The sequence below is a fragment of the Montipora foliosa genome, chromosome 13 (genome assembly GCF_036669935.1).
Source record: "Montipora foliosa isolate CH-2021 chromosome 13, ASM3666993v2, whole genome shotgun sequence".
NCBI lineage: Eukaryota > Metazoa > Cnidaria > Anthozoa > Scleractinia > Acroporidae > Montipora > Montipora foliosa.
Genome location: NC_090881.1, coordinates 7,082,180 through 7,101,917, shown reverse-complemented (window position 1 = coordinate 7,101,917; position 19,738 = coordinate 7,082,180). Strand labels below are relative to the sequence as shown.

The 19,738-nt window shown below is 37.9% G+C and overlaps 3 protein-coding genes across 4 annotated transcripts in view; 1 reads left to right on the top strand and 2 right to left on the bottom strand.

Moving 5' to 3' along the window:
• Window positions 1-2,944, bottom strand: part of LOC137982049 (uncharacterized) — a 4,602-nt gene extending 1,658 nt beyond the window's left edge. The window contains exons 1-3 of the mRNA XM_068829077.1: window positions 1,649-2,944; window positions 1,034-1,098; window positions 350-515 (exon numbers count right to left, since the gene is read on the bottom strand). Of these exons, the coding sequence (XP_068685178.1) occupies window positions 350-515; window positions 1,034-1,098; window positions 1,649-2,861 (1,444 nt within the window). The 5' untranslated portion in view covers window positions 2,862-2,944. The remainder of the gene's footprint in view (window positions 1-349; window positions 516-1,033; window positions 1,099-1,648) is intronic.
• LOC137982051 (protein lin-28 homolog A-like) overlaps window positions 1-15,081 on the bottom strand; it is a 67,375-nt gene extending 52,294 nt beyond the window's left edge. The window contains exons 1-2 of one of the 2 annotated variants that reach the window (XM_068829080.1): window positions 14,902-15,081; window positions 14,391-14,775 (exon numbers count right to left, since the gene is read on the bottom strand). The gene's annotated coding sequence lies outside the window, so the exon portion shown is untranslated. Of the gene's footprint in view, window positions 1-14,390 lie in introns of both variants that reach the window. The other variant, XR_011118601.1, reaches the window with a different exon arrangement.
• LOC137982048 (uncharacterized) overlaps window positions 1-19,523 on the top strand; it is an 80,986-nt gene extending 61,463 nt beyond the window's left edge. Inside the window, exons 13-22 of the mRNA XM_068829076.1 lie at window positions 5,374-5,448; window positions 5,927-6,164; window positions 6,274-6,332; window positions 6,438-6,707; window positions 6,863-7,059; window positions 7,375-7,532; window positions 7,620-7,642; window positions 7,734-7,846; window positions 8,116-13,824; window positions 18,879-19,523. Coding sequence (XP_068685177.1) covers window positions 5,374-5,448; window positions 5,927-6,164; window positions 6,274-6,332; window positions 6,438-6,707; window positions 6,863-7,059; window positions 7,375-7,494 — 959 coding nt within the window. The 3' untranslated portion in view covers window positions 7,495-7,532; window positions 7,620-7,642; window positions 7,734-7,846; window positions 8,116-13,824; window positions 18,879-19,523. The remainder of the gene's footprint in view (window positions 1-5,373; window positions 5,449-5,926; window positions 6,165-6,273; window positions 6,333-6,437; window positions 6,708-6,862; window positions 7,060-7,374; window positions 7,533-7,619; window positions 7,643-7,733; window positions 7,847-8,115; window positions 13,825-18,878) is intronic.
• Window positions 19,524-19,738: the final 215 nt, after the last annotated feature.

Below are 19,738 nucleotides of genomic sequence, written 5' to 3'. Positions count from 1 at the left end.
AAATTATCGCATTACCCGCACCTTCCTATTACCCGCAGCAACTGCGGTTTACTGGAAAATTAACGCATTACCCGCGGGTAATCGGCCGGAAATTACAGTAGTTTGTTTTCGACAAAACTTAAGAAAATAAAGTTAACTTTCGTTTTTTAGTCATTCAGTTTTTGGAGAACTCTACTTAGAGACAGTTAATGATATTGTTAAGGATGTGTTTATGATCATTGATTAGAGGGAATTACAGATCAGCAAGTCAAAGTTAAATGTACATGTAACAGTTGAAGAAACTAGGTGAGTATTATTTTTTAAGATATATGACAGTGTAATTCACCAATGTAGGATCATCATTATTTACCTCTCAATGCATTTACAATGGTGGGATTGAGCTGCTGGTAGCCTTTACTAAAGAAAGTGTCCATCAGATAAGTGGTGAGCTCACCAGCAGTTTTAGTGTTATTCAGGGCAGAGGTTTTGTTGCCCAGATACCAGAAAACACGAGTCCCTGGACAGACTTCGACCATCTAAAGAAAAATAAAAGAATCAGATTAGTATTTTCAAGTTTGAAATGACAAGGCCAGTCTCAGTCTTTCAAGGAAATGGTGTATAATTAATAAATAGTTTGAAATGTCTCTTATAGATCTCCACTTTTTTAAGCATTATAAAATTGTTTCTCCCCCTCTTCGGGACTTTAAAGACCACTCCTGAAATGTCCAAACTTCTTTGTATATAATAAACATGTGGCATGCAAGATACAGTTGTATGTACCTGTGACTGAAATTAACCACTACACTGAGAGCTGCAGAATAAGACATAGTTTAAGGGTAGATATCTGTACCGAAAATATCCAGAGATGAACAAGATTTTCAAACTTTTTCTTTTGAATTAGAGCTTTTATTGATATTTATCTTTCTTTCAAAACCATAATTTTCTCCCTTTTGTAAGAGTATGTTTTATGAAATTTAGGGAGGTACATATCAATATCATCACAGTAATAATAAGTAAATAACTAATCTATAGCTGTTTCATTACACTCTTATACCTTATATTTCTGTGCATCACTTGAATTATAGATTCCTGGTGGTGGTCTTTCCTCGTTGGAATATTCTATTAAAAGGAGAATGCATTAGGGTTACCACAATACTTTTCCATTACAACATCACTAGGACTTTGTCTCATATGCCACACAATTTATAGTATCGAACATTGAACAGTGGAACTTTAGTTTAATTAATTTAAAGAACTTCTATTACAGCGTAATTACATGGTACAACTTTCACATGCGACAAAGTCATACCATGTAAATAGGCCTTGGGTGAAAATGTTGTGCGCATATAAAAGGTCTTAGTCATGTCATGGGCCTGTCATAAGCTTGTCACGCGACAAAGTCATACTGTGTGAATAGGCCCTTATAAAGTCCTTGATAAAATAAATTTTATCAGGTGCTATACATTTTTTCCCAATCCCTAGACCCCTTGTTATATTGAGGTTCCACAGTACTGAAACTATACACCCAGATAAGGGAATAAAAACATGGAGATTGTATATGTCATAGTTTAATATGACTGTTCTATAAATAATTTGTGTCAGATGAAATTCACTGAAATATCAATTAAATTAATTCACTGTAAATAATCATTACATCTCTAAGTCTTACCTCCCTGGCTTGATTGCTCCAGCATTTTGACTTTTTCCTTCAATGCATTGTACTTAACATGAAGCTGGCGGTATTCTTCCTGCCAGTCCACATTTTCTGCAATGATACTGGGTGTCTGAACGTGGTGTGCAGCTGAAGACAATACAGGAGCAAGATGCCCAGGTGGTGTACGAGCTGAATTTCCAGGAGGTGAAGGTGTATACAAAGTGTTGACAGAAGATGACACACAATTATGTCTGGCAGCAGGTGATGGTGTATGACGGAGGTCAATAGACAATAACGTACGATCAGGGCTTGCAGGAGGTGATGGTCTGTGACGAGTCATGTCAGATGATGACAGGTTGTCAGGGCTGGCAGGAGGCGATGGTGTTTCGCATGGGAAGACAGGTGCTGACAAAACCCCAGGGCTGCTCAGTGATGAAGCAGAATGATGAGGGTGTACAGGAAATGATTTATGACCAGAGTTGGAGGAATGAGTCTCTGTGTGATGAGGACCAGCAGAGTTTGGTGGTGTCTGACGAGGATTAACAAAAGCTAAAAGATTGGTAAGAGATGTTGGTCGTGGGCGAGGGTTGACATTTAATGATGAAGAATTACCAAGGCTGGTGGATGGTAACTGCCTCGGTTGTGCATTGACAACAGTTGAAGAACGCTTATGACCAGGTTTGGTAGAAGTATTCAATGGTGTACATCCAGGGTTTGGTATACCTGATGATGCAGCTGGTGAACGTGTTAATTGTGCAAAGCTCTGCTGTAATGGTGCACAACCTTTGCTAGGATGTTTCTTTGCAACGCTTAATTGTTCTTCACCTTCACTTTCACTGCCGGTACTTTCATCTAGGACTGTGGGTTGATATTCATCATCACTATCAGATGCCTCCTCAACAATGCTGAAGTTTGGATGCTGCCTTTGAAGCATCACCAATTGTTCTTTTCTTTGTTGCTGCTTAGCATCTCTCTTCTTCTTTTCTTCTTCTTTCTTCCTCCTCTTTGCTTCTCGTTCTTGTTCTTTTCTGTTTTTGTCATAGTCGTCTTCTTTTGTTCCTTTGTCTAGCTGTTTTTTTCTCTTGGGCTCATTCTTACTTTCTGTTCCTTTCTCTAGTTGCTTTTTTCTCTGGGGAGGTTGACATGTATTTCCTTGCTTCTGTTTGCCAGACATCTTCTTGGCTCTCTTTGTATCTGGTTCAACTTCAACTCTTTTCTTCTGGTTCATAAGTTTGATTAAATTCTCATAGGATTCTGAAAAACGTTAATGTAGTCAAATTTAAGAATGATATATCTTAATGTAAGTAATCTTTCACTTATTGGATTTAATAATTACAGCCCAACTAAGCAAGATGAAATAAAGTTATGGAACCTCGATTTAACAAACCCTATTTAACAAAGTTGTTGTTAAAACAGACAATATTTTTTTCATCCCACCTAAAGTTGCAGTAAAATATATCAAACACATCCTTGAGATAACGAGCCTTAATTCAACGAAATCCTTGATTAAACAAACATAATCCCAAAGGCCAAACGTAAAATCTACTTCGAGAAAACTAAAAACAAATTAATGTTAACACCCGAAAGAAGATGTATGCAAAGCAGACCAATCAACATTTAAGAAATTCTTTTATCCTGTTGAGCAAGAAGACAGCAACCTTTGAGTCCACAGTTGTTTTTGTAAAGTCCTTTGATGTATGGGCCTTCCCAACCCAAATGTTCAATTGAGAATTAACAATTTGCCTTAAAGCAAATCAGTCGTGATTGAACATTACAAAGAATGGTAAGAACACTCCTGCAGTTTGGGCTTCTTGTAGTCTCTATTCTTAAGCAGTGATCATTCATTAGCTTCTATTAGGGAAAGTTCATTTGATATGAAAAGGGGGGATGAAGATATTGAGGGGGGACTCTGAAAATTTTTAGACACCCGAAAGGGGGGCTCTGAAAATTTGTATACTTCAAAACCAACAGGAGGTTGGGGGGGGGGGGAACTGCTAGTGAGGGGGGCTACTAAAATTTCAAGCTTCGAGTTTCAATATCTTCATCCCCCCCCCTTTTTGTCATATTAAATGACCTTTCCCTAACAGACTTAAAACTTACCTCCAAAAGCAAGAATTATAGCTGGAAACCAGCCTTTGGTCTGTGTATCTTCCCAATATGCTTCACATGGCAATCCTGCTTCCACGTCCTCATCTTGTAATTTAATTTTTTCTCTGTTAAGGACTCTTCTTACGCCATCCTCTACGAATTTGATCAGGTAGAAATCTAAAGAAAAGATGACATTTTGTGTGAGTCCTTGAGAACATTGTAGTCATAAGCTACCGCTTTATTCTCAAGTTGTGGCGGTATCGAGTCAGTTTGATCGAAGGTTGTTTTGATCGAACCAAAAGGTCAGTTCAATTGAAGCAAAGGTAATAATAAAAATCTGACACTCAACACATATATAAATAATTCTTCCCTCTTTTATCCACTGCCAAGGTAAATATTTTTAAACAGATTTGATAACTAGTAAGTTCAATACACTTAAGCAATCTTGGCTTCAATCGAATCAACTTTTATCAATTGAAACGACCATCGAAACAATCTTCGATCAAACTGAGTCACAACCAGCACATCTAAACAACCAGCTTATTTTTTGGATCGAGGAAGGATAGCTTACCATTGTCGTCTTGAAAGCGTATTGGAGCTTTAGTAACTCGTGATGTTTTGCCGACCATTTTCAAAATTGTTTAAAGCTGATAAGTGCAGGTCAACGGACAGCTGAAATTCACAGATCCGCAGTGATAAATGTGCTTGCTTACACGTGAAATCGACGCCAAGGCATTCAAGTCAAAAATGCCCCCAAAGCTCAAAGCTCGCTGGCAAGCTGTGAAATTTTTTCGCCCAGTCAATCACATCCATTTGTTTCTCTCAGTCCCACTCTCTGCTTGGTCGTGCTTCCATTTTGTCAACACAACGAAATTTGCGTGGCTCGAAACAGCAGGGTAGAAACAGCCATGATTTCTGGAAGAAAACGAAAGCGGTACAATACTTTTTGTGCTTCTCACAATCCTGTTCCACCAAAACGTAGTTTAAGGCGTCATTTGAAAGCAATTTCAAGTGTAATTCCTCCTCACAATGATACCAGCTGTGGAGGTTTACCGACTGAAATACGTCCCATTCAGCTGGAGTACGTGGATATGTGCTTGTCTTCCGAACAAAATGACGAACTTCTTTACGAGATGCATGAGGATGGTGAAAGTCTGAGCTCTGTGCAGGACGAAAATAATATCAACACTGAGAAAGCTGATGAAATCGAAGAGACTTACTCGAGTTTACAGGAGTCTAATGAGATCGTTTGCAGCTACATCTCTTCTGATTTTGAAACACATGAAACACAAAACACATGAAGTGCATCGAGATGATAGCTTATTTTCTATGAATGAAAGTGAAAGTGCAGAAAAAGGTGAAGATCCCCCTGTTTATCCAACTTGTCCTCTTCGGCTTTCCGAAAGTGTATTGCTTATCATGACATTGGCAATTCGACATAAGCTCACAGGAGATGCTTTGGCCGATGTGATCAAACTGATTGATTTGCACTGTATTCCGGGTCCTCATAGTCACTCGATAAAAAACCTTGAGGGAATTGAAATCTTACTTTGCAGATTCTAAAGAATCCTTACACCTGTTCTACTACTGCAACTGTTGTTATTGTTTGCTTCCTACTGAACACACTCCTGTTTTTCCAATATGTGATACAGACCAAGGATCACCTGCAGCAAAGAGCTACTTCGTGGTCTTGCCAGTCGAACGTCAGCTCTCAAAGTTTTTGTCGCGTGAGTTAACTTTTCTTTGCTTGATGTTTTGATTATCCTAAGAGTTATAAGTATGAGGTAGAGTATTTTTCAAACCACTTGACTGCATGTATACATGTAAGGAAATTGTGGCCAGTGGTCATGTTGACACCAAATGATTTCAGAAGAAAAGCTGTAAATTTGTGCACATTACATAATAAAGCAACAAAAATCAGTCAGGACTAGTAGGTTTCCTTTCCATAACATGTTGTACACAATGATGTTTACCTGTGAAACACAGTTTAATAAAAAACAATTTTAATATGAGGTGTTTAAATGAAGACTTTTTGAAAGATGTTTTAGATTGACGAGTCACTTAGCCAGTGCATTGTGGTAGACATATTAGATATTATATATTTTTTGGACAACTGAGTATTCAGGGTGGGGTTGTAGGAGGCAAAGCACAGATTGGCTTCTTGTAAAGATAATAGACTTGAGTGCTTAATTTCTTATGTTACAGGTGAAGGATTCTATGAGGACCTATTATATCGTTTCACAAGCCCAATGGCTGCTGACTGCATCAGTGATGTTTATGATGGATTTCAGTACCAAAAATTGTTCCATAATGGAGGTGTGTTGTCAGATCAGAACAATTTGTCACTGAAAGTCAATACTGATGGGGTGCCTATTTTCAAGTCATCTGGATACTCAATGTGTCCCATCTACTTTGAAATAAATGAATTACTACCCAGGATAAGGTTGGTAGAGAAGAATGACGAAACAACAGTGGTGTTTTAAAACTTAACTGTTGTATATGATTGCTGTTCATTTTATTTTTATTATGAATTATGAAATCACTATTTTAAGACTTCTAAGGTACCATAGCAAATGGAATAAAGTCTCTGGAGGACCCACATGGAAAACCAGTAAGTATTTTATTGCACCTTTTTGTTTGAGGGATGCATGGGCAGTTGTTATGGGTTAGCACTTAAACGGTAAGAGTTACATCTGTTCTTGTGATTCTTTGATAGGTATTTGGAGTAAAAGGTGTTTGCCAGTTTGCCACTCTCTCAAGTACCTTGATGTGGTTGATGGAATAGCAGTGGATTACATGCATGGAATTTTACTTGGAGTGACTAAACAGCTCCTGAACCTATGGCTGGACCCTCGATTCAGTGGTGAGGACTGGTACTGTGGAACTCGTGTGAGTTTAACTGATAAAAGGTTAATGAGCATCAAGCCACCAAACGTCATAACTAGAGTTCCAAGATCCCTTGAACACCATAGGAAATACTGGAAAGGTATATTTTTTTAACATTGTTGCTTTTTGGACAAGTTGTTAACTCATCATAATCAGCGCTTAATGGGTTTTTGGATTTTTTATTAGTAAGATTTTCATCACTTTAGTTTGTATTTAAATGGATCAATGTCTTTCTTTGTAATTATATCTTTCTAGCTTCAGAACTCCATGCTTGGCTGTTTCACTATAGCTCTCCATGTCGTAGGGGAATCCTGCCAGAGAGATACCTTCACCACTACTTGCTTCTGGTAAATGCAGTCTGGCTTGTAAACCAAGAGTCAATTACAAAGGAGGACCTTGCCTGCAGTAATTTCTGCTTCGTCAAGTTTGTTCATACTTCGATGGCCTCTATGGTGAGCTGATAAATAAATTTATCACATGGCTAGCTCCACAAGCGGGCAAGATGACCCAAATCGCGGGCTGGCTCCTGAGCAGGCAAGATGGAGCCATCTTGCCTGCTCAGGACTACCCGCTGTATCCCGCAAGAAAAATTTCCTCAAAAGCCATATAATGAATCCTTTATTGACCAAGTTTGTTTGGTCAAGATGGCTGGATATTGGCCTCGTTCATAATCTATAGAAAAGTGATGCCTTAATGCTGACAATTAAATTTAAAGAAAGGAAATTAATTAGACATTTACCTGTAACTATATTTATCTGTTGTTGCAGGTGAGCGTTATATGCTTATTAATGTGCACAATTTGCTACATGTGTAAAGATCAGTGCTGCAGCTTGGTCTTCTGTGGGCAAATTCATTGTTTGAATTTGAGGATGTTAATGGAGACTTGAAGTCCTTGTTTCATGGTTCCCAGAACATTGATATGCAGGTAACAACAGCCCACACACTTTTCCCATATATAAAACAGGAAGAAAAATGTCAGATGTTTTTATTCAATATTAATTTTACATTACAGTTGCAAGGCACATGTAGCTACAGGTATGTTCACAATTTTAACAATTTAATCAGTGACTTCCAAATTTCAATAATATTAAGAATATTATTATGTCAGTTCATCACCATTTTTCAGATTGTGTCGTCAATATCAGCAATGCAAAGTCTACCAGAACTATCAAGGAGACTGGAGGAGGATTCACCTGCTGAAAATTTTTATTCAAAGCTGAAATTTGGGGTACAGAGCAAGTAAGTTACTGACTGTTTAAATTTATTTTTCTTAGAATTTAGTTATACTAGATGTATCTTTAAATTGTATGCAGGTTAATTTATTTTAACTTTGACTTCATATTCTCTTAACCCATATATGTACTGTAGTATAGGCCTAATATAATCCAGAGTGCAATCTTTTCAGTTATATCACCATTGTTGAACGTATTTGAATCATGTTATAAGGAACTACTGTGCATTTTAGTTCCCAGTGGAAATTCACAATACCTTGCATTTATCCTATGCAGGTTGACCCCAATTGGAAATGGTGTTTTCAGGCTGGGTGCTGCTAGCAAGTGTGCATTGGCAAGGAACGTTAAGGCCAAACTGGTTGAGGTCCTTGGGGAGATACCTTTTGGTACAGTTAAAAGGTTCAGCAGGTTAAAGATTGGGAGGCAGGTGTTTCATAGCAAAGCATATTCCCGGGTATCCAAGAGGAACCGTTACACTGTGGCATACAGAGAGAGGGAGGATCAGCCAGAATCCTTTGGTCAGATTCAATTCTTCTTGCTCCATCAACCACCTTGTGTGCATCGGCTATCAAATTTCTGTCAGCTATGTAAGGAAACACCTTTTGAAGTGATATGCAGGTTGGAACCAGAGCAGACTGTTCAGTTTGCTGATTGTGAATCTGAAATCACTTTAAATCACATTCAAGCTGTAAGGAAACCACGGTGAGAACAGGTGTTTAATTGAGAGTCAAACTTTATGAAGCTACTAACTTATAATTGACTGTATGTTAGTATATAAAAGGTTTCTTACATAAGTTTGTGATAAAAAGATGTGTTTTGTTAGTGCAAAGCTAAGAATACAAAAGGAACAGGGCACCGAGGAGTAGTTTCAATTTGAATCTAAGGGCTTATTTGTTACAAATATAATGTAATGTGAGGTACCATTAAGTTCAGTTTTGGTTACAGAATGAGTAAACATTGGTCTGGCAAAAGTTCATTCTGATTCATTGATTATTCTTGTACGTGCAAATTTATAATGAAGTCAATTAACACTTTAAGTCAACCTTTTTTCTTGCCTTTAATTTTAGTCAATTTGTTTTATTTTTTCCCTTACAGAGGAAGCTTTGCTTTAGATCATTTATATAAGGTTCCTCTGCTTGTCTGCTTTTATAGTAATTTCTTGCTAAATCAGGCCTAATTTTAAACCATGACAGTGAACAAAGCTGATTTTTGCCATTAATTGTGTCACAGTCAGTTATTTACATGTCTTTTAATAATTTAAAGTATTTATGATTCTTCTTTGGTTTAATTCCTATGCATTATGTTACATGAATAAACCCTAACGTCGAGCTGAGTTTAACCATGTTAATTGTATATGTATAGCTTTTCAGGGAAGATGCTGTACAAGTAATCTCAATTAGCTCTGTGAAAGAAAAATGTGTTTACTTGGAGTTTCAAGGAATAAGCCATGCTTACATTAGTAAATTTCCAAATTTAATAGAGAAAGATTGATGTTTCTCTACTAAAGTGTAAGGTAACCTCTTCTCATTACCTTGCCTGTATGGCCTTTTACCTGACAGCTACTTCCAGCACTATCTTCTACTGGTAGAAGCAATCTATATTTTGCTTAAATATTCCATATCTATGAGTGAACTGACAAAGGCATCAAAGTTATTGAAACACTTTTGCATAAGGATTGAGGAATTATATGGTGGTCGTTACGAGACTTACAATGTTCATGGGCTACTTCATCTGGTTGAAAGGGTAAAAGATCTTGGCCCACTATGGACACACATGTTTTTGCTTTGACGATTTTAATGGCGAGCTCAGACACCTCTTCCATGGAACACAACATGTTGAAATGCAAATTGTACTGTCAATTTGTGTTCAACAGAAAATCCCTCCCATACGAAAATTTGTGGCCTGAATGAGCGAGATTCGGGCCCGATTCGGGCCCGATTCGGGCCATAAAGCTGTTTTTAAGGCAAGAACTGAGCGAACAAAGCGAGACAACCATTTTGTCGCGCTTGTGCGACTGAGCCAGACATTAGTTTGGTTCGATTATCGCCGATAGTGTGGCGTGAGTGAGCGAGAAACAGTGAAACCCCAGTTTATTCATTTACGCCGCGGTAACGAGACATTTGTCACGCTGTATTATCGGCGAAACTCAGGCTGCTCACTTGTTATTCGATACATAAGTGCTCCCTACTTGTTATTCGATAAGAAAAGATTAGTAGAAATAGATCAGGGAGTACTCAAAGATGCAAATCAGTTACTTAACTCTGGCTGTCGTTCTAATGTATTATATTATTTGCTGCATTTCTGTACGTGTAGTCCGTCCCCGGGTAAAAGGTGAGCAAACCATTTTTTACCGCTCTGAATTTTGAGCTAAAATACGTATATGGCTGGATATTTTTTCCAAGTGATACATTTAGCGTGATACCCACCCGCATCCGGAGAAGTAAGTTCAAATAGCTTAGCACGTTCAGGAGAAGCAATCTACATGTACATGTAGCTACCTCAAGACATCATTATCTTGCTTGCCCAAAACGGACGATAATTTTTAATGATAGGAATTGCTTGTTGCTGGACGGAAAACCTTTAATAGGGAAGAGCAATGTTTGAGTTTTGGCTATCGATAATTAAATATTTGTAACCGCTTTTGGCGCGCGTTTCAGTTTAACGTAACTGTGCATTTCACCAAACATCTGAATCTCTACACAGATGCAGAGCTTTTTCTTCCCATTTAGGACTGTAATCAACCAGATCAAAACAGCATTTATTTGCTCTAATTAATATTGCTGGAAACAATTTTCTCTTTAATGAAATAGATTTTAAACAATGTATGAAGATTTAAGATAAATGAGAAACCAGAAACGACCTCGCTATCTGATCACAGATCACTGTGGAAACCTGGCTACTAACATGCCTACCTTATTATGGACACTTTGAATGACTTCAGTCGCATTTTGTTCTATGCTAAAAGCTGGTACATTCTTTTTATTTAAGTTACCTTAAACTGAAACATGTTTCCGTCTTACATGACTGTCCACGCAATGATGACAAGGGTCATGTTTACTGCAGTTGGTCTCGGTCGAGGATCGTTCGCTTACTTATTGGCACGGAAACTAAAGATAGTATCTTTCGAATAAGGATAAACTCAGTCTGTTAACCCTTTGGTTGTAACCACTAAAAATGTGATACAAGAATTATTTTGTCGATACACATTTGTTATTTTGCTTCCAGTATCAAAACAAGTCCACAATGTCGCCGTAAGTCACGCAAACAAAAAAACAGTAGTACTGTCTGTTGGGGTGGGGGGAGTGGCAGGCAGCCCTGGGATTTTCTAGTTTATAATTTATAATGGCACTATTAAAGTAGGAATAGTTTCAATTATGGCCTATTTTGTTTCTGTTTATACTGATTTCAATGTTTCTTATAAATAATGCGTCAAAGTACCAGGATAGCGCGATGTACCCTCACCCCCTGACAGATGATACTTCATATCCTCATTGTAATAAGCTGAGAAATGAGCTTGTGAGTCAGATAAATACGGAGAAACTTACAGAAAATCACTTATGTCTTACATGTAAAACTATTCAGTCCCCTATCAGGCATCATAATAAAATTGACCATCTACGGGCATCCGTTTACTGTTTGCGTGACTTACGGCTAAATTGTGGACTTGTTTTGAAACTGGAAGATGTGTGCTGACAGAAGAATGCGTGTATCACATTTTTAGTGGTTACAACCAAAACATGGACTCTTGCTATAACCAAAGGGTTAACAGACAGAGTTTCTCGTTCTCCGAAAGACCCTATCTTTAGTTTCCGTGCCAATAAATGCCACTTTTTTTTCTGTCGCGCAAGGTCGCACAACATTCAAGCTTCTCATGGCGTTGTGTCTGTTTAAACTTAATCGTGTGAGGAAACAACAAACAGCGCCCAAATCTCTGAGTAGCGGTAAGTTTTCCCGGGTTTCTTTGCCGTAATTACCGCTATTAACGAAAACTAAGAGCGGGGTTGTAGTTTTCGTACTACGAAAGCTAAGACCAGGTCTTAGGTCTTAGTTTTCGTAACACCCGAAATTATAAGCCATAAACTAACGTCACGCCCATAAAAATGTATTGTTCATTAGCGTGATTTTTGTTTTTTTATGGACCTGAATCTCGCCCGTTTATCGCTCAGAATATCGTCCAAATGCCAGAGTAGTGCAAATGTCCCGCTCCATTCTCGCTCATTTATCGTTCAATTTTTATCGCTCCTGTCAGGCTGATTATCGTCAGGCTCTGTATCGCTCATCAGCGAGACATTTTATGGCCCGAATCTCGCCCGCGTCTCGCCCAGAATTTTCGTACGGGCTGAGCTGATTCTACTTTTACCTCCCCACTCTGGTGCATTGCAATTTTTTGAGAGCTTAACAGAGAGAGAGAAATTGCTCTCTGACAGAATCTTCATCGTTGGATCTATAGTGAAACATTCGATAAACGTTCATCACAGGCAGCTACTTGAAAGGGAGATTGGTGAACTTGGAGATGTTTTCAAATTCAAGAGAGTCTGTATTGATGGAACATTTTTCCACTGCAAAGAGTACAAGCCAGGCATAAGACGGAACAATTTTACTGTACATTACCAATCACCATCATGCCTACAACTGAATTATGGTCAAGTTTTATATTTTACTAAGTGTTATGTGAAGTGTCCTAATCCTGTGTTTTTCTCAGAGCTCTGCTCTTGCAAAGTTGCTAAGTACCATGCTATATTAGACTGTTTAGTGAGGGACAACAACACAGTACTTTCATCTGATACCATCACTGGTGCATCGGTGCCACATATTGTTCCTGTGTCGTCATCTGGCAATGAAACTGTGGTGATTCCATTAGGAATGATAGAAATTTGTTTGCATGTTGACTTCGGTATTGGTGGGAAACGTTTTGTTGCTTCTTTCCCAAATATGTTTGAGAAAGATTGATTTGAAAGGAAAAGTACCATAGGCTGGGGTCTGTGGCTATATAAACTTTCACATTGAATTAAAAATTAGATGTATTTGACAGTCTTTGTATTGTATTGTCTTCTGTTATTGTAATTGACCAACCTTGTAATTCAGGCTGTAGCCTGCGAGAGGGATTTGAAGAAACCATTACCATTGCCAAGATCCATCGAGTAACTTATTGTACATATAGTTCAACTAAAAATGGGCATTATATTTCACTTATACTTCTGCTATATGGAAAAAAGGTAAGAGGTTGTAACTGTTTTTCTCATGACACTGCCTCTTAGAATAAGATTTACATTACATCTCTTAGTTCACAGTTAAGGGGCAATATCTTGGTGATTTTGTTGCATCTTTGGTCAAAACAGGGGGGAGCATATTTATTTCAAGCTTAGTGATATTTTCTCCAAAGCTTACAAAATACTGTGGTTATCATGTGAGCTTTGAAGTTAACTAATCTCAGTTGAGAATGGTGATAACTGAGCAGATTTAATAACTGCAAGTTGTCATGCTTTTTCATGAAGTTTAATTCTGATATCATACATGTATATAAGTCATTGGAGTAGTATACTAAAAGTAAACACAACTTCAACCAGTTCACAGAAACACATTTAGCATATACTCTTTGCATACTTGAAAATTCCTCTGGCTCATGTACAATCTATGATGTATACTTTTAGTATAATCAGAAAACAAGATGTATACAAAAAGTATACATCACCAGAACTGGTCTTAAGTTGCATTTGTTTGCAGTATACAAAAAGTATACTCCAGACAACCTGTTTAGTTTAAGTGTAGGGTTGGTGTATACTCATTGTATACAAAAAGTGTACTTATGTAGCATTTGATTTTGTAAGGGAAGTCAATGAAATTCAGGTAAAAATTATTTGAGCCTAATTTGATTCCTAATTTCAATAATTAGGGTTAGGAGACAACAGAATTTCATTTTGACCTACAACGTTTACATACATGTATCAGGTTATCGCCTTGATGACTCCTGTTGAAAATATATTGGTGAGTGTCTATGAACTTTTTGTAGATTATGTGGAAGAAATTTTCCAAACGTATCTGAAAGCAAGTAAAGATGATTTAGACGATGCTGCTAGCAAGCTTAAGTGGCAGTCTCTCTAAAAGCGGTCCACTTGACTTCGGGACCAAAAAGAATTTTCCCTCATTTTTTGTCAGTGAAAAGGATTTGGCACATATATATAAAAAAGCTATTTATTATTTTCCAGTTTCTTATTTTTGCTTTGCTACGAGCCAAAATTGAATTTTGGCGGAAATGAGGTTGCCGACCGTGATCAGAAAGGTAAAATTCACCGATTTTGTGAAGCGTGCTACGTCCCCTATAATGCAGCTCACAGAATTTCGTCTTCATACAAATTCTAAGGTACATTCATTACTTAGATTGACGAAATATGGAAACTTGTTGGAAAATTCTTAGCTTACAAGAGAGGCTGGAAGACACCCTACTCTGAGGCCTTTGTTCACCTACTAAAATTTAGCCAAGTTTGAGGAAGAAAATCTCAAAAGTTGGGTCTAAATGAAGGCTAAAAAGCAGATCACAGTAAATTTCTTACCTTAATAAACCGTTCCATAAGTTCAAACCGCTGGGTATCTCCTTGGATTGCACGCGACAACAGATTAAAATCTGCCACAATCAGTGTATTTACACAACAGTTACTATCGCTCGTGTCACAGTTCATTTGCATAACCCTTGCACTTGGTGAAAATATGTCTTCTGCTGTTCGGGTTCGTTTGTTGACCTTCTAAGTAGTGACAAAAAGCTTCCTTTAGTAAATGGATAAGTTGGAGATCCAGTTTTGAGGTGCAGGTTGCGTTAAAGTTGATCAATTCTCAAGACTTGCGAGATACTCCAAAAGTAAATAATGGCTGTCACTAATTAACCGTTGCCGTCGTCCTGACAAGCTCCTTTGGTACATTCTCCCACAGATCGACGGAACACTAGGAGAAGATGAAAGTAGAAAGTTTTCATTTACCGTTTTTATGACAACTGAATCCTGTATTACTACTAGCCTAATGACTACTACTAGGAACTTGAGTGTAAAAACAACAACAACGAACACTCGCCGGTTATCTCTGAGAGGTGAGTTCGTCAAGTGCACCTGAATGAACACGACAGGCTTGAATGGAACCATGTTTTTCCATGAATGGTCTGTACTTCTGTTTCATGCTTGATGGCTGCTTGTATTTTACAATCAGCGCTTTTGTAGCACTTAAAATGAACGTCGGGATCCGTTGATGCCACGAATGCAACACTAGCCTTATTTGTCACAATGTCACACAAGTTGTAACCTGACCAATACGGAGAATCCCTTTCACTGCGCGCGCCGATCAATATGTTTCTTTTTCAAGTGAAACTCGTTTCATTTCAATATTGAAACAGATAAACTCACCCATTGCCTTAATTTTTGGACTAGTGTAATCCGGTCAGTATGACCGAACAACGACACATTACAGCTTTTCAATTTTTACCTACTTTTCCTCCAAAAAATATGTAAGGACTTGCTGACGCAGCAGAGGAAGTAGATATGCAAGTGAAATTCACTTTTTTCTTTCCTGTTTTCAGCCGTTCGTTTTTCACAGAAAACCTAATGGTCGACCCATGAAAAAATGAAGAAAATCAAGAGATAGGGTCAAGAAACTCAGCAGATGCGGAGAGAGCGATTTCTGGCTTTGTTGCTGATAGGACTAGTACCCTACCGGTTTTTCTCTGGAAGGATCCAGCATTGTTGGTCATAAAACTAGTTACGGGACTTATGCAATGGGGAGGGAAATATACACTACGATTGGCATGTGTTATTTAACATATTGACGTCAGCGTTTCATGCGTTTTTTCTGTTATTGATCAACTAATTTGACAACATTAGGAGGAAATTCATTGTCAATAACAGGACAGACGCATAGGCCAAGGCACTGGGAAAGAGTATGGTTGTTTTCCATTTGTTTGAAAAATGAAAGATCAACTAAATTTGAGAGTCTTTACCAAGAATAGAAGTTTTTGGAGGAGGAAAATGGCAAAATGGTAGCTCCCCAAATATCACCCAAAATAGAGAGTTTGTATGTATTGGGTAGACAGGCGACAAAATTATAAGGGTTTGTATGGAATTTTGCAACTTTTGCAAGGCTCCCATTTTGACAAATTTCCACTTAAAACTTGGGTGGGTAGCTTTTCATTCGTTAACTTTTCGCTTGGAATGTTTAGATTTTCAATCTAATGAATATAAGAAACTCGCCCCAGTGCTCTCACGTTTCTGCAATGGGCTGTTAAAAACTGACGTCAAATTGCTTTTTACGATAACAAATTGTCAAATTGTCCGCTCTCGCTAATTGACGTGTCGCACAAATTACAGTTTCATGTGTCTATTTGCTTACTGACAATGAAAATTAGCCAATGAACGCGGTAGGATTTCTGCAGTTATCGTTAAAATATATATCTTCCATCGATCCAGACCATCTGGAATAGAAATTCTTAACCTCAGAGTCATTCTTATCCTAACGATGTTTGTAAAAATCATAATAGCCGAGGAAAAACACCTTTTTGATATTTCGTGAGCATTATCATCGCTGAATTAAAAGTAGTGTTAATGCAGTCTTATATTCACAGCAAACACTAGACAGGACTGTTTCCCTGAACAGCAATCAATCAAACAAAAAGCAATTGAATCCTTGTGCCTGTAGTTCAACGCACACCACATCCCGTATTTTTTTTTTCAACAGAAATTTAAAGCCTTGGTAACAGTTACACCGCTAATTATCAAAGCTGCGCTGATGATGACGAGCCACGGAATCAATTTATAACATGAGCATTATTTCAACATGTCCAAATTTGTTGGAAATTTAAAAACGATGGCACGTGTCCTTGAGCATCGTGACTCATTGAATCCCATAGTTTTTAGCTGATCGCTCAGAAACAAGGGACCCTAGTGTTTAAAGAAGTTGATAATTATACACTATTTATGACCAAAACGGCTGAAAGCCTTACCCTTTGGGGCTGCACGTACCTATATAGCCCATACGGGGAGTACCCCCAGGCACCCTCCTTCGAGCAAGGTAAGACGGCATGTCCCATCACTAAACTATTTGTTTCGCCAGTCTGAGAAATCAAAGACAAACTAGTTTTATGGCCAACAGTGCTGGGTCCTGCTGGAGAAAAAACCGTAGGGTACTAGTCCTATGATCAACAAAGCCAGAAATCGCTCTCTCCGCATCTGTTGAGTTTCTTGGCCCTATCTTTTGATTTATTGGTCGACCATTGGGTTTTCTGTGAAAAACAAACGCCTGATAACGGGAAAGAAAAAAATGAATTTCAGTCACATATCTACTTTCAGCAACTCCTTATGTTTTTTTGAGGAAAAGAATAAGTCGAAAAGGTGTAATGATTGTCGTCGTTTGGTGATACTGACCGGATTACACTAGTCCAAAAATTAAATCAATGGGTGGGTTTATCAACTTCAATATTGAAATGAAACGAGTTTTTCTTGACAAATCTATTCACCAGCGCTAGCGCGCACAGGGGAGGGGATCCTCCATAGCTGGTAACGTTAAAACTTGTGTGACATTGTGACAAATATGGCTAGTGTTGCATTCGTGGCATCAACGGATCCCGGCGTTCATTTTAAATGCTACATAAGCGGTGATTGTAAAATACAAGCAGCCATCAAGCATGAAACAGAAGCACAGACCATGGCAAAACATGGTTCCATTCAAGCCTGTCGTGTTCTCAGGTGCACTTGCCGAACTCACCTCTCAGAGATAACGGGCAAGTGTTCGTTGTTGTTGTCTTTACACTCAAGTTTCTAGTAGTCATTAGGCTAGTAGTAATACAGGATTCAGTTGTCATAAAAACGGTAAATGAAAACTTACTACTCTCATCTCCTAGCGTTCCGTCGATCTGTGGGAGAATGTACCAAAGGAGCTTGTCAGGACGACGGCAACGGTTAATTAGTGACAGCCATTATTTACTTTTGGAGTATCTCGCAAGTCTTGAGAATTGATCAACTTTAACGCAACCTGCACCTCAAAACTGGATCTCCAACTTATCCATTTACTAAAGGAAGCTTTTTGTCACTACTTAGAAGGTCAACAAACGAACCCGAACGGCAGAAGACATATTTTCACCGAGTGCAAGGGTTGTGCAAATGAACTTTAACACGAGCAATACTAACTGTTGTGTAAATACACTGATTGTGGCAGATTTTAATCTGTTGTCGCGTGCAATCCAAGGAGATACCCAGCGGTTTGAACTTATGGAACGGTTTATTAAGGTAAGAAATTTACTGTGATCTGCTTTTTAGCCTTCATTTAGACCCAACTTTTGAGATTTTCTTCCTCAAACTTGGCTAAATTTTAGTAGGTGAACAAAGGCCTCAGAGTAGGGTGTCTTCCAGCCTCTCTTGTAAGCTTAAAATTTTCCGAAAAGTTTCCATATTTCGTCAGTCTAAGTAATGAATGTACCTTAGAATTTGTATGAAAACGAAATTCTGTGAGCTGCATTATAGGGGACGTAGCATGCTTCACAAAATCGGTTAATTTTACCTTTCTGATCATGGTCGGGAAACTCAGTTGTGCCAAAATTCAATTTTGGCTCGTAGCAAAGCAAAAATAAGAAACTGGAAAATAATAAATTGCTTTTTTATATATATGTGCCAAATCCTTTTCACTGACAAAAAATGAGGGAAAATTCTTTTTGGTCCCGAAGTCGAGTGGACCGCTTTTAGAGAGACTGCCACTTAAAAGAATTGAAAAAATGGAAAATAGAAGGAGTATGGTTGTTGCTGATATCCCACCTACAATTCCTGGTATTTGTGACATACTTCTGTTTCCTTTGAGCAAGAATTTAAAAGACTTCACATTTTTACCCTTTTCATACTGTAGTTACTGTTTTGTTCCAACAAGCTGTCAGACAAGTTTGATGAGTAGACGCTTATTGTGTAACATTCTTTTTTGTCACCATGGCACTTGTAGCTTGTGCAACCCATTGCAAAAATAGCATTTGCCATGTTGTAATATATTTTTGGTTTTGTTTGTTTGTATTTCTGTCTCAGTGTCTCCAGCAACTACAAGCACAACTGCACTATCAAAAAGGCACACAAAGAGGTCAAATGCAGACAACACTGTACCCTGTGGCATTCCCCAGCAAAAAGCCCGCAGGAAGAACTCTTCCTCTACCAAAAAGACAAAGAAGCAGTCTAATGCAGGCAGAAAAAGAAAAAAGGACTGATAAATTATTTCTTACTTTGTAAAACTGGCTTAGTGGAGTCATACTAACTTGATGTGTTATTTTCTTTGAAGTTGATAATAATAATAATAATAATAATAATAATAAAAATTCACAAATACTGGTTTGTATTCTGTGGATTATCAAGTCTAAAATAAATACAGTAAAAAGTGTTAAGTTTTTTTTTTAAATAAATAGGTAAATACAATATTCTACAAAGTATAATCACAAGTTGTAAGTTAATAATTGGAGCAAGTGGATGTAGAAAGCAAAAATTATTGTTGAAAAAACAGTGTTCTAATGCTCTCCATCAAGGTCAAATCCAGTGAATGTTTCTTCTTCAGCAACAGGAAATTGTTTCCTGATCTTGGTGTAGGCACATGCTGGGAGAGGAATTCGTTTGTTTCCAAGGAAACCGTACACCAGACGAGATGATTCCCTGTACGCGATGCTACACAGGTATCTGTGGACAAGATCTGAAGCAAATAAGCAACAACAAAAAAATGCAACCCGTAAAAAAAGTAATAAACTTGTTATGGTTTTAACCTTTTAACGGCAATACTAGTTCTATTTATCGTTTGAGGAACCCGAAGCCAATTAGTCATATTCATGTGCACCTGCAGGTCCCTTCCTCACACACAAGCTCCACGAATGAGTTTCAAAACAAGTTGTTAAATAAAGTGAAAC